Source organism: Danio rerio, chromosome 14, assembly GCF_052040795.2.
Source record: "Danio rerio strain M-AB ecotype USA chromosome 14, GRCz13ab, whole genome shotgun sequence".
Lineage (NCBI taxonomy): Eukaryota > Metazoa > Chordata > Actinopteri > Cypriniformes > Danionidae > Danio > Danio rerio.
Genome location: NC_141034.1, coordinates 30335488 through 30349997, shown reverse-complemented (window position 1 = coordinate 30349997; position 14510 = coordinate 30335488). Strand labels below are relative to the sequence as shown.

General features: G+C 33.2%; 1 protein-coding gene across 5 annotated transcripts; it reads right to left on the bottom strand.

Annotated features, from left to right (window-relative positions):
* Nucleotides 1–4916: 4916 nt before the first annotated feature.
* Nucleotides 4917–14020, bottom strand: LOC137487590 (ganglioside GM2 activator). Of its 5 annotated transcripts, XM_087281523.1 has the most exons (10): nucleotides 13757–14020; nucleotides 13511–13663; nucleotides 11688–11726; nucleotides 11544–11571; nucleotides 8007–11441; nucleotides 7465–7524; nucleotides 7292–7358; nucleotides 6550–6664; nucleotides 6174–6285; nucleotides 4917–5154 (listed from the first exon to the last, which is right to left on the bottom strand). In XM_087281523.1, the coding sequence occupies exons 1-5, from the start codon at nucleotides 13880–13882 to the stop codon at nucleotides 11437–11439; spliced, it is 351 nt and encodes a 116-aa protein (XP_087137649.1). In that variant the 5' UTR covers nucleotides 13883–14020; the 3' UTR covers nucleotides 4917–5154; nucleotides 6174–6285; nucleotides 6550–6664; nucleotides 7292–7358; nucleotides 7465–7524; nucleotides 8007–11436. The 5 variants fall into 5 exon arrangements, 3 of the variants coding, with proteins under 3 accessions (XP_087137649.1, XP_087137648.1, XP_087137647.1); XM_087281522.1 differs by having other exon boundaries at nucleotides 6550–7524; XR_015507508.1 differs by lacking the exons at nucleotides 11544–11571; nucleotides 11688–11726; nucleotides 13511–13663; nucleotides 13757–14020 and having other exon boundaries at nucleotides 8007–8048; nucleotides 8354–9475.
* Between the last annotated feature and the right edge of the window lie 490 nt (nucleotides 14021–14510).

Sequence of the window (14510 nt, the reverse complement as noted above, 5' to 3'; positions counted from 1 at the left end):
TCATAAAAACGATAGAGCAGTTGTTGCAGTGAAGTGTACAACTTTCCATTGACAGGCAGCTGCAGAGTTTCAGCAGCTTAGTGGTGACAATAATAAAGCGAGCCGTCTGGAAGATCAGGTCTCCAGTTATCTACAGGAACAAAAACACACAGCGATCGCATAAAAGAGTATGTTTGGATTTAATGTGGGATTTGCTAAAGTTAACAGGCTTATCACACATGTGAGGTCAGGGATGTGAGGTAGAACAATAAATCAAGCCTATTTGCCTCAAAGGAACACTCAACTTTTTTGAAAACAGGCTCATTTTACAGCACAGCACAGTTATATTTTAAAATCCATTCAGCCTGTCTCCATATTTGGTGGGAGCACTTTTAGCTTAGCTTAGCATAAATCATTGAATCAGATTAGACCATTAGCATCTTGCTTAAAAATGACCAAAGAATTTTGATAATTTTCCAATTTAAAGCTAGACTCTTCTACAGTGACAAAGTGTAGGCTACTAAGACTGACAGAAAATACTGATCTCTTCTAGGCCAATATAGATAAGAACTATACTCTCATTCTGGTCAAAGACTATACTCATATATATTTTTGATTGTGGAAAAGTGTAACCGGAAATATGCAATGAAGCGGATGAAGCCTCAAAAGCCAATCATCGGTGGCTATAGACTGCTGTTTCTTCTGAGATTTTACGACAGTTCTTTGTGGTCAACAAGCGCACTGGAATCTCAGTGAATACTTGCTTCACAGACATATGAAATATATCCACATAAAGCTTGAAATCTGTAATTTAACCAGTTACTTGAACAAGTTTTGGTCTTGTATTCTGTATAAAACGGACACGAGGTACAGTCTGTCCTGTCAAACACACGTCATATGACAGCAATTACTCAAACCCCTACAAACTTGTAAACAAAGAGTCGCTGTGATGCTGTTATTTCTGGAAGTGATTCACCTTCAAGGCCAAGTTGTGAAGTACTTCAGAAGACCAGCGCAATCTGACAAAGCATTATCCAGAGGATGATAATGTGTAGAATGGCCATAAATGAGGTTGGTGTCGTGGCCTCATTCCAATCGAGTGTGCATGCGCATTAGTACGGACAACTTGAAAAAAACACCTATTTTGTTTGATTGAAATGACTTGTCTCAAAAAGGCTTTGTTCCAGTGTAACAATCAAGGATCTTTGCTCCCGTACCATGAATGCAGCAGGTGCAATGATATAATTCCTAGTCAAATAAGAGCAACTTTTCATTTTCTGTTGGTCCACCACATAACAGAAGAGTAAAGCTTTAAATTAGAAAATTAAAAAAACTCTTTTTTGAGCTAGAAGCTAATGGTTTAACCCGTTTCAATGATTTATGCTGAGCTAAAAGTGTCCCCACCAGACATGGAGATTGACTGAATGGATAAAAAATAGTTAGTAGTAAAATATTTGTTGTAAAAAAAAAAAAAAAAATTAATAATAATTAAATATATATATATATATATGTTGTAAAAAAAAATAATATATATATATATATATATATATATATATATATATATATATATATATATATATATATATATATATAATTTTTTTAAATACATTTTTTTTCAATAATTTTTTTAAGTGGAGTGTAAAGTTTTGAAACCTTTCTTATAAAATAATAACATGTATTTGTTGCGTCTATAGGGGCAGCATGGTGGCTCAGTGGTTAGCATTGTCACCTTACAGCAAGAAAATCCCTGGTTCAAGTCACGGCTGAGCCAGTAGGCATTTCTGAGTTTGTATGTTCTCCTTATGATCATGTGGGTTTCCTCCGTTGCTCTGGTTTCTCCCACAGTCCTAAGACATGCGGTAAATTGGCCGTAGTGTATGGGTGTTCCTCAGAACGGGGTTGCGGCTGGAAGAGCATCCGCTGTATAAAACGTATGTTGGAATAGTTGGTGGTTCATTCTCCAGTGGCAACCTCTGAAATAGAGACTAAGCCAAAGGAAAATGAATGAATGAATGTTACGTCTGTAATTTAAGTTTATACAGCGATTAAGTTATGCAGCAACTTTTTTTAAATTGGCAGAAATATAACCCTAAAACAAACAGGTTGAATGTTTATGTCTGTTATCTTTTTGTAGAGTGTAAGTAAATTTGTGCTTGAATTTTAAGTTACTTTCTATATTTTAATGGGACAGTTCACCCAAAAATGAAAATGACATGTGGTTTAAACCTTTATGAATTGATTTCTTCTGTGGAACACAGTATAAGATATTTTGAAGGTTGCATGGCACCAATTGACTTCGAAACAAATCTATGAATTTAAAAATCTAAGTCCCATGCAACCAGCATTTTACTAAATATCTTCTTTTGTATTCAGCAGAAGAAACTCAAAAAGGATTTGATTAAGTCAAGGGTGATTAATGATGAATGAATTTTCATTTTTGGGTGAACTATCCCTTTTTAAGAATGTGCTATGTTTTCCATGGTAAATGCCAGCCAAAAGGAGCATGTGCCACAGAGTTTATGACTGTGCTTTGTGCCACAAAGCTCTAAAAAAACCAAACAGACGCAACCTCTCAGTCAGCCAGGAGATAACATTCTTTCCACTGCATGCTCCCCCTCCGACCCCAGGCATGGTGTAAGCTAGGCCTTGGAAAACCTCACTGCTTTGAGATGGTGAAATAAAATATGTACTAAAAGAACTATCAGGCTCGGGTTAGTTACAAACTTTGTAAATGAATATATTAAATTGATCGCTGACAGGTTTGTGTTTCACAGACATGTTCATTGAGAATACATTTAATAATCAGAACATGTCAGGAATGTTTTACAAGTGATGGTACATCTGGGTTTAACAATCATTAAAAACTAAGAACATGGCTAGTCTTGCTCTCGGCGGAGATCTGCTCTGGTTGGTATTCCACCTGGACATCTGGATTGAGGGCTGAAAGACAGCTTGGGAAATCAGGAATGCAAACAATGTTTAGAGGGAGAGAACAAACCTGCGTGGATTATGTTGTACAGTTTAGCATGTAAACTAATTCTGGAAAACAGTATAAACATGATTAACTTGTCAATGCATAAAATTATAACTTTTTAAATTTTTATTACTTTTGCTCAGATCTTTAGTCTGATTTGCAGTCTTAAGTTTACGAAGAAAAAAAAAGATGGATTAAATCTGAAGTTTTTAAAACACGCCAAAACACAGTAAATGGCGACTGACAATTTAGCCATCAAATTGCACTACACAGTATTTTCCTATAAATAAATAAAAAAAATACACAAAAACCATGAAAGATGAATAAACAAAATCAGCAATTAAATGGTCAAGCACAAAGCCAAAATAAGGACATAGCATGCATGGAAAGAACAGACCAACTGCAACAATGAATACTTTGACATTTGATTTTGATTGAATAGTGAATTGACTAATTGATTAGCCAAAACTGCTGAAAAATTACTAGGTATTTGATTTCAATAGTTCACCCAAAAAGTAAAAAAAAATCACTCACATTTTGCTTACATTGAAGTGGTTCCAAAATGTAATGACGAGTTTCTTTTTCCAAAAGAACAACAAAACAAAACAAAACTATGGAAGTCAATGTTCACCAGTTTCTGAAATTATCCAAAACATATTTTTTTGGGTTCAACAGAGGTCAAAGAGGTTAGGAACAAGCGAAAGTTTAATTAAGTATTACAGAATTTTATAAAATTTTTTGATTGGAACTATAAGGATTCGGTAATGTTGGTTAGTAGGTGTTGAGGGGTAATAAAGGTACATAAAAATTGGCGTACATGTTAAAGATGTGAGAGCAAACAGCTTCAGATTGAACAAATCAATTGATGCTTTGAAAACAAACATGTTACGTCAACAAACTCAAAACCCATAATGGAATAAACTATAGATAATAAAACTTAGTGAAAACCATGAAGTAAAATAATAATTCAAGGGACCAGTTAACAAAACCATCATGACCAAACTTATTAAAAGGTTTTTGACATTTCATATTTTATTATTTTTAACCACAAGATGGCGCTGCCTAGAAACGTTTGCATTTTTGGGGTTTTGTTCCATTGCTTACCACGTTTAGAATAAGTTCTTTTATTTTTAAATTTTATTTAAAATAACCAATGATCAGTCTGTCAATATCAGAAAAAAAAACTGAATAACATGACATGCTGCCTTAAATCTAAAGAGAGTCAATCTGCAGATTCTTGGCCACGGAAAAAAAATGTAGTTTATGATTTCCAACATTTTTGATTCATGAAATTGTTTTTGTTAGTCATATTCCTCCTAACAGGGCGGCACGGTGGTGCAGTGGGTTGTGTTGTCACCTCACATCAAGAAGTTCGTTGGTTTGAGCCTCGGCTGGGTCAGCTGGCATTTCTCTGTGGAGTTTGCATGTTCTCCTCGTGTTCGCGTGGGTTTCTTCCAGGTGCTTCAGTTTCCCCCACATGACCATGCAGTGAATTAGGTAAGCTAAAATTGTCCGTAATATAAGAGTGTGAATGAGTATGGATGTTTCCTACACTGTAAACGATTTCTTGTTAAATTAACAGTAAGTTACTGGCAACAATTATCCAGTAGCTGCTGTATTTCATAAAACAGTAACATTACTGTAATACTAATTACATTAGTATTACATTTACTGTAAAATGTAATACATAATTTTACTGTTGTTGATTTTTACTGTAACACCAATTACAGTAGTGATACACATACTGCAAAACTGAAAACAGTATTTTATTGTACGTTTTTACCATGAAGAACTACGGTATTTTAACGTTACTTTCATTATTACTGTATAGTATTTTACAGTTATTAAATGTTATTTTATTTTATTTAATAGTGCTACTTTATAATGGGTAAAAATGTTCAAAAATTGCACAAGTGTTATTTTAACTGTTCAAGAAATACAAGAAAAATAAAGAAACTGAAACTAACTTCACAATAAAGGTTTATTGTGTAAACCATACTGAAACAATAGCAATTATTCAATATAACAGAGCAACAGAACACTAATGAACAATTGATCATTAAAACCAGTCAACAATAAATGCATAAAAAATTATTACAATTTTAAAAACAGGTGAAAATACTGCTACAAGACAGGAAATGATGAAGGCCAAATGATGTGGAAAGGGACAGTGAAAAAGGGCAGCAGCACTTCTGATGATCCTGCAAAAATGACAAGCAAAATCACTGAAGTAAAAACTAATCATCCCTCAAACCATTTAATTCATTCAGAAACGAAACACTGCACTGTTGTTTTTATATATATATATAACAGTTATAATATATATAACAGTTTTTTTAATTGTTTTTGTTGGTGAAATACAGTTTGTTGTCAATTCGAAATTACACTAACGTTAATGGGGAAAAGATCAGCGGGCATTGTTCTTGAAGATCGCTAGTCAGGTGTCCACACAGGTGTGTAAAAAATAAAGTCTCATCTTAACTTAATGTCCGACTCTGTATAGCTCGTATATCTGATTCCATGATCACACTACTAGTGCTTCCACGGATTTAAGTGGGGTAAACACAGTTCATTCTCACTTTAAGAGGCTACATATTTAAAATTAAATAAATAAAAATAATCTAATTTAACGTGACTAATGTTAATTAAATACTTTTAGGCTTTTAACACGTATAAATCCACTTCTAACTTACAGATAAGATTGCGTTAGAGAACATGAAAGCCGTGGGTGATTTTTTAAAAATAATGCTAATGATAAGTTACTGATATTTGGTTTGCATAAAACAAAGTAATCACTAAGCATTCATTTTTGGCAAAATCTGCAGAGAGGCTCAGCGACACGAGGAAATATGTTAAAGTTGAGTAGAGAACTAAAGAGCAGTCTAGCCTACTTCCTGAAATGTTTGTGGTAATATTCTGCTGTCAATTCGTATTACTGTATTTTAATATGCAGCAGTGATGGCATGTCAGCGAGACAAATAAACATTTTATCGAGTCATTTCATACAATTTATTAATTTATTTATTTTTTATACAAACCCTCTAGTGACATTTCCTCAAACTAAATCATCATAACGTTACTGTGCACAGCATCAGTAAAACATTGAGAATAATTTAAATACTTAATTTTTTTAAAACAGTCACTGCTGATTAGAAACTAACATTAAAGCTAAGCTTACAGAAATCCTGTATGCATGACAATATAAAGATGTATTACTCACTGATGTAGAAGCACTTCCAGGTCATCTGAGATGTAGACAGGACAGAATATGTGCTATCAAATGAGCTCTTGTGCAGCCTTTGTTGGACATCCAGGTAGTATGTTCACCCACACTGTAAGAAACAAAAACAGAAACAATTTATTAAAATGTGAGGGATAGTAAACATGTTTGGTCTACAGAGAGAAGAAAATGTTTACTTTAAGCATTGATCCTAATGAATCTATTTCTGAACTACATTTAACCTTATCACGGAAACAGCATTTTTGAGCTTTCAGACCAGGGGTGCTCAACCTTGTTTGCTTTAAATTAGAATTAAAACAATAAATCTCTATGTCAAATAAAATACTTCAGATCTAAATAAAGCAGGTGCTTTTACCTAAAGGTTCCTTCCCTCCAGTTAGTTTGGCTGCAAATCCCTCCACATCTGTGCTTTATTCGGTTCTTGTCTTAAGAGTAACTGGTGTCACATTCCAGGTTCATCACAATCTGAGCTAGAAAGACAATATGGCAAAAGACAAGACATATATAAATAAGTCTCAGAATAAAATATTTAAAAGGATAGTTTACTTTTCTGCCACCATTACTCCATGTGTTTTAAATCCATTTAAATTTCTGTTAAACACTAAAGCAGATATTTTGAAGAATGTTAGTAACCAGTAACTATTGACATCCATATTTGAACCAAATTTCTTTAAAAAATACGAGTTTGTGTTCAACGGAACAAATTAAATGTATAACTATTTTGAAACAAGTAGAGGATGCCAAAGATGCTATTATTTTCATTTTGGGGTGAACTGTCCCTTCAATTCAAGTGTCAAGCAATAGTCATAAAAACTGATGTGTCGCTTGAGGAAAACTAAATCAAGTACTTTCTTTGAACAAGCAGAATTATTATGCCATTGTATTCAGTGATTCTCTTTTACATTTTCCCACTATAAAACGATAGCTTCACCATGCAATCTATGTTAACACAAAAATGAATAGCATAAAATAACATATTGAACTAAACTTACAGTTTCCAGGCTGTTTGAAAAAAAAAAAAAACACATACGCCCAGTAAAATTGCTAATAAACACAAAGACAACTGTTATAGAAAAAAATGTTTGTCTAATATTTACTCAGCACTTGATAGGCAGATAGAATAAGCGTGGTCGTTTTAACACCAGATTTTGTTTATCTTAGGAACTGCTGGAAGAAGAAAAAGAGGTTGTACATGAAACTTCTCACAACAAATCTGTGAACAACTTGACATTTAAAAATCTAATCAAAATGAGGAAGACATCAACATTACCTTGAATAATCAAGTGAGGAGTGATTGGTAGCATCAGTTTTTTAACATCAATTACTGTAGCTGAAAAACAGATAAATATAATAAGAGTAAAATAAGACTTAACATTAATTAATCTAAATCTATGGTACAACCATACCAATCTGTATGGGGTTAAAATACATTTGTACAAAAATCATTCCCTGACCCCATCAATTTCTCTTAGAATAGGATGGATATAGTGATAATGACTTTGGCTTATATCTGTGTACTCAGAACGTACACTCACTTCAGGTACACCTGAACACCAAAAATTAAATGTACAATTAATGACACACTATACATCAAGCTCATTAACATTACTGAGAAATAGACAATTAATATGTATTTTGTTAATATTAACGTTAGCTTAAAATAATTCAACTGCATTTAATTTTCAGCTCCATTTAATAAAACAGTTAAGACTCATTTCATTATGAGTTTAGTTTAAGTAACTAACTTACAGTTGAAAAATTTTACCATAATGATAGCTTAGTCATAATGACTATGTGAAGACCAGAGCTTACCTTAACTTTTCATGGTGACTTCGCCTTCATCTCAGTGTTGTGCTGAAATAGAGAATTCATTAATGCAGTTACAATAAGTTAAAGTTATGTTTTTTTCAGGTAACTTAACGTATGGTCAAAAACTCACTCAAGATAAACTCACTGTGTCTAATACCTCGCAAACACTACAATGACCGCCTGGCGTCTGTTATTTCTTGTTTAAATACCGTTTGTTAACGGATAGCGTGACAACATAAGAACCTACAACTAATGTCACTTGGTTAATTCTTTTAAATTACACACACAATACACAGAAATACTTATAAAACAATCCTTTAACGGACAGAATTTGACTTTAAAACACTTACCGAGGATGAATTCGCTGGATGAAAGACGACAGGTGAATTTCAAATTAGGAGAGCCGTTGTCTGCATGTCGAGTCGTGTCCGTTCCGTTCTATGAATCGGCTCCTTAGTGAACAGTAAAGAATCGAATCCGCCTAAAACCGATTCCTTTTTGTATATGATTCATTACTATTTCGTTATACTGCTTGGCCACACGCATTTATACACTAATTATACACTAATTGCATATTGCTGAATGTGCTTGTGAACACGTGTGATCAAATAATTCCCGAGCAAACGGTTCAATTCGGTTCAATACGACTCAGAGTTGCTCGAGTGCTGAACCGAACCAGTGCAAACGTGATATTGATTACAATATAGTAACATTGTTTTTTATTCACTTTACCAGCGAAATTATTACATATATCTGACCTTGACAATAAGAATAAAGTTCGTTTGAAGTGTTTTGAGAATTATATATAAATATTTTTTTTTTCTCCCAGAATTCATTTCACATCAACAAGCAAATGGTAATGGCGGATGAGAAAGCCCAGCTAATATTATAAATATTGCGTTTAATATGTCACGAAATGAAATTTTAACAGTGTTTCATGCGAGAATGTAACGTTAGTTCTTACAAACTCAAATCTGTGGTTTATTTATAGATATCATGTGTAAATTTTGAGCGTGCTTTGCCGATAGCGGAGATTCTGACCTCCAGGGTGTCCATCATCACTCATGTATCCGGGGAAACGAGGTTATAATCGGCTAGACATGTGAGACTTGCCCCGGTCTTAGATGGCTCTATAATGAATGTGTTATGAAATTTAGTTTTAACCGTTTTTCATGCGGGAATGTAGTTGTTTTAAACTCAAGTCTGTGGTTTATTTATAGAGATGGTGGGTATTTTAAAATATTGTTTTGAAAATGCGGAGATATGTGACCTCCATGGTGGTGACGGGTGCCCTAACCTCATGAATCCGTCTAAAGCAGGCTGGTCATTATGACATTTAAGCTGACTTTGGTTTCATGATGAATCAATTACTTTTGTTCCAGTTTACGTTTTGGTTAAGCACAAAGTAATGTTGATTAAAAATGATTTGATATTTTCATGTTAACCTTATAAAATTAAGGTGCAGTACACCCAAATATGGAAAACCAGGGGACAGTTTTATGCACTGAACAGTCTAAAGAAACTGGTTATTTTATTTTTCTTCACAAAATACTTTGTCAAAAAATAAAATAAACATAATAATAATAATATAAAGTGTGTGTAGAGTTTTTCATGGTCATTTGCAGTACTGTATTTAGATGCACAGTAACTGATTTTTTCCCAAAATTCATTGTAAAATCTGCAGTAGCATACTGTTAATCATGTTCACAGTATGGAAATGTTGAGAATACATTATCATGCTGTGAAAACAGCAATATATACAGTAACACACTGTGCACAGCTTATACAGTAAACAACTGTTGAGAAATGCAGTATAATACCGTGAAAACAACAGAAATCGTTTACAGTGTAGTGATGGGTGCGGCCGGAAAAGCATCCTGCGTGAATAAGGTGGCGGTTCATTCCGCTCTGGCCCTGATTAAAAAAAGGGACTAAGCCGAAAAGAAAACGAATGAATGGTTTTGTTCCTCCTAATAAGTCTGTTTCTGTTATGCCCCTACATATTGTTAATTCTCAGTATGGTCAGTTTTTTCTCTGTAAACATTTACAATGTTCATTTATTCACAATATTAATTTAAAGAAATGTTTTTGTTTGGAGGGTCTTTGAGACTGGAATGCAAAACCACTGATCGAGAATACCCTTTAGTTTGATTTCACAGGTGTTTCTCATGCACACAAACAACCAGAATTTTGCGATTCAATGATTGTAAATGGCACGAAATTTAAAAGTGAGAAAAACTAAATACAATGCAGGAGGACTACAGTTCAAATACATCATATGATAAACACTTTAGCATGATTTTTTAAATGCTAATGATTTTGCTTATATAGAAGTGATGGGTCATTTAGTCTTTCATGCATCAAATATGATACAGGCTTTATTGCTATAAGGTAAACATGTTTCTCTTTTTGATTCTCTCAATGTTTTCATTATATAAATACAAAGCCCATTTGTACAAATTTGACCATACTGTTGCCTGTATGTTTTCACAGCAATGTAACACAACAAATATCATTAATATTCCAGAAGATTTTAAGAAAAGCCACTGCACTGCTAAGTTACTTTATGCGGCAGAAATGCTGGAGGGACTGACAAACTAAACAAGTTAAAAGTCTAGCAAAGACCAAATTAACATAGAGGATTTTTTCTTTCTGTAAAAATCTAAACATTTTGGGCACGCCAAAACACAATTATTCAGAGATCAGAGGCTACTAAAGTATAAAAAAGCAGAATAAAAATAGTCCAAGCAACTTCCTCATTTAAATCTAATTCATGTTTGCATAGATTTCATCTTTTGGTTACACCTGAAAGGCAGAGGGTAACATTAACATTTTTATTTAGAATGTTTTGTTTCTAACATTGGCTCACTGACCAAATCTATTAAACAAGCAATTAACTGTTTTATTGATTTGAAGATTTAACAACAGCAAAAAAGGGAACCTAAACCAGCTTCATTTACCCACCGAGCAACATAAGTGCATTTAGTAATCATAGTGATTTTACATTCAGTATCAATAAAATGTCCCCAAAATGTATTAAATACTGTATAATCCTTTAAATTGAGCTGATCTGATCATTTGAACCAATTCACAGACTTTTAAAGTAAATATTTATTTAATAGACTTTTTAAAATATGAATTTAAGACTTTAAGATTTGTATTTTTTTAATTAGCTCATAGAACATTTAGCATTTTTCAATTTCTCAGAAGACAAAAAAAAAAAAAACCAACAACAATAAAAAAACTGAACGGTAACTACTACAGTTCATGGTGTTGAAATTTTAGGGATGTTGCCAATGAGAATTTGACTTTAAAGCATCCCAGCTCTTTTTCAGTGCTTCCTAAAATTACATGCAATCTGAAATTGGTAATTGTGTCAGACAGTGAAAAATTTGGTATGTAGATACCAGAGTCAGACGTTGGCCAGTTGTAGTCACCCTAAAAAAAGGAGATAAATATTAAGCTTTAAAAAATATATCAAATAAAATAGTCAAACATTGGCTGCATATCTGGATGTTGAGGTATAATGTGGATACTCACAGCTTTGAATGGACATCGGCAGGAGGATCTGTTTAAACGTAAATGTTCAGGACACAGTGAGAACATTGACATAACCTCGGCCAGCTGGTCACATGCATCAGGATAATAACAACTTCCTACACCATTAACACAAGGTATTTTTACCCAAGCACCAGCTACTTCTTTTTCCAATGTCAAGTTGACCTAAGACAAATACAAAAAGATTATATCCTACTCAGTATTTCACAAGGATGACTGAGACACAGAAAAGAGCTTTCAGGTTTTTGAAATGTTGTCACTCAGGTTTGCAGTCTCTTTATATTCAGTCACACAACACACAGTCTAATAAATAACAAAATAAGTTTGGTACTGAGAATGAATGTGGTTCAAATCAATTCAGATGTTCTTGTTATCAGCGTTACTATGGTTTCATTATGGAAAAAAACAGGTTTGTTTTGTTAGCAGTTACACAATGGTTAATTTGGTATAATGGTTTAGAGGGTTTTCACACCAGTCTATTTTGGGTGAATAATGCTAAAGATTAATACAAAATGACTACTCTATAGAAATTTGTATTTCTTTTTATTTCAGTAATGCATAAAAGACTTTTTTTGCATTCCTCATGACAAAAATGGAGAAAATCTGACGTTTTAAAAAAAAGATAATTTAATTCAGGCCTGCCTATTAAAAGGGGTGGCTCTTTTTTCTCAAAAAGTGGACCTTTTTACAGCTATTAGCTTCAAATTATGAGGTTCAAATACTCTTTGAGACATTTTAAGCACTAATTTGTGCTGGATTAGCTTACTACATTTTTGAAGAAGTACTTATTATTTTAAAATGAAAAAAAATGTTTATTTACAAATGTGCATTTAAACTAAGTTATTAAAGTTTTATATATAATGTAATGGGACTAGAATTTTAGAAATATGAAAAAATACTTTTTTAAATGCTAATTTATTACCCTCCATCATTAAAAAAAACAAACAAAAGGTGAATCTGTTAAAACTTGTTTTCAATGAAAAATTGTTGACTATAGGCAAATAACAAACTGGCCATCTCATTTCCTCAGTCAGTATTTGGCCATTTAAATAATAAAAGCCTTCTTTTATTGGTTATTCTTCTTAAAGCCTCCATCTATTAGGGTCTTTCGAACCACCCGGACCCCCCCTGGCTACGGGTCTGTAATTTATCACAAAACATAAGACTTTTTAACAGTTTATAATACAACCCCTGCATGTTAGCACTGCAGCTTTGCATAAAATATTTTTTTTGTAAAATAAAATAATTATAAATATTATTATTAAAATTAACTATAGTTTTTAGGCGTAATGGTGGCCAGTGGGTAACACGATCGCCTCACAGCAAGAAGATCACTGGTTCGAGTCCTGGATGGACCAGTTGGCATGTTCTCCTTATGTAGTGTTTTTTTCCAGGTGTTAAATTGGCCGTAGTGTATGTGTGTGAATGAGTGTGTATAGATATTTCCCAGTGATGGGTTGCAGCAGGAAGGGCATCTGCCATGTAAAACATATGCTGGATAAGTTGGTGGTTCATTCCGCTGTGGCAACCCCTGATTAATAAAGGCACCAAGCCGAGAATAACATAAATGAATGAATAGTTTTTATAAAATAGCATTATAACAATATTGAAGCTTCTCATCTTGTTAAATATTATGTTGCATAATAATATATAATTAATTTCATTTTTAGTCCAATTCAAACATTTAAAAAGTTTTCAGTCAAATTGTGCTGCCTGCATACAAATACAACTTTATAACTAGCTTATTTAATTTCCCCAATTTATACTACAATTGTAATCTGAAATCAACTGTTCTCTGAAGACTGCCACCTTTATAAAAACTAGAAAATATTACATAAAAAAGAATAATATATATATATTTTAGAAAAACTACAACAACATTTCGACACATTTAAACAAAATCACGCGAGTAAATCGATCAGACACGTCATATTATAATTTGGACTTACAGGTAAAGGAGAGGTCAAATCAACCGCTATAGATGCTGAAGCAGTGCCTAACACAATTCCAGGTGAAGGTATTGCGTTTGGATATACATGAAGAGTCTTCCAATGAAAAGGCGCATCTGGGTTTCCACACTTCTCCCAAGAAAAGCGATTGAACTTCTCAATAATAGAAAGCAGCATATGGGCATACAATGAAAACGAATACTACATCAAATTAATCATATTGTAATGTCGCATAGGCATACTTACCTTGGTAAATGTAAACGTTTTTCTGCTAAGCCACTGACTCGAGACTTCTTTTAAAACACAACTGAAGGCGAACAGAGAGATCAACAAGGAAACGCAGCTCATTTTGCACGGTTTATGTACAGCCATTCTAAATTTTTGATATTTAAAGAGGTATTATTACATAAAGAGGTATTTATGAAGTGTAAAAATATAATAACTCTGAAACCCAGAACACGTGCTTATTTATTTCCCCATCACAGTCACTTTGGGGAACTGCGCATCATTGACTGTTTATGTGACTGAACAGGTTTACCGTGTTTTTTCGGTGTATGTAAAATCCATTATACAGCGACCTCCACTGGCTGGTACACTTTAACATCAAATGTATTCTAGTTTTAAAAAAAAAGACAGTTTAAAAAATATTGGGCTCCATACAATTGGTTTGTGTTGAGACAACATGAAGGAATTAAGTTTACTTACACGTACATGTATAATGATGTGTTAATATGTAAACTACACATTATTATGGACTAATGATGAGTTAATGCATGCACTAATCTTGAACAAACTTTAACATGAGTCACATGAGTTTATGCATGAATAACAGCTACATTATTTACTTGTTAGTACTTGTGGTCAATGAATGTAATTAACATTTAAGTTTAAGCTAAATGTAACCAACAAATTATGATAATGTTAATATAGAGTTATGTTGTGACTACTTGGAGGAGCACATCATCCTTAACTCATCCTTAACAAATCATGAACACTCATG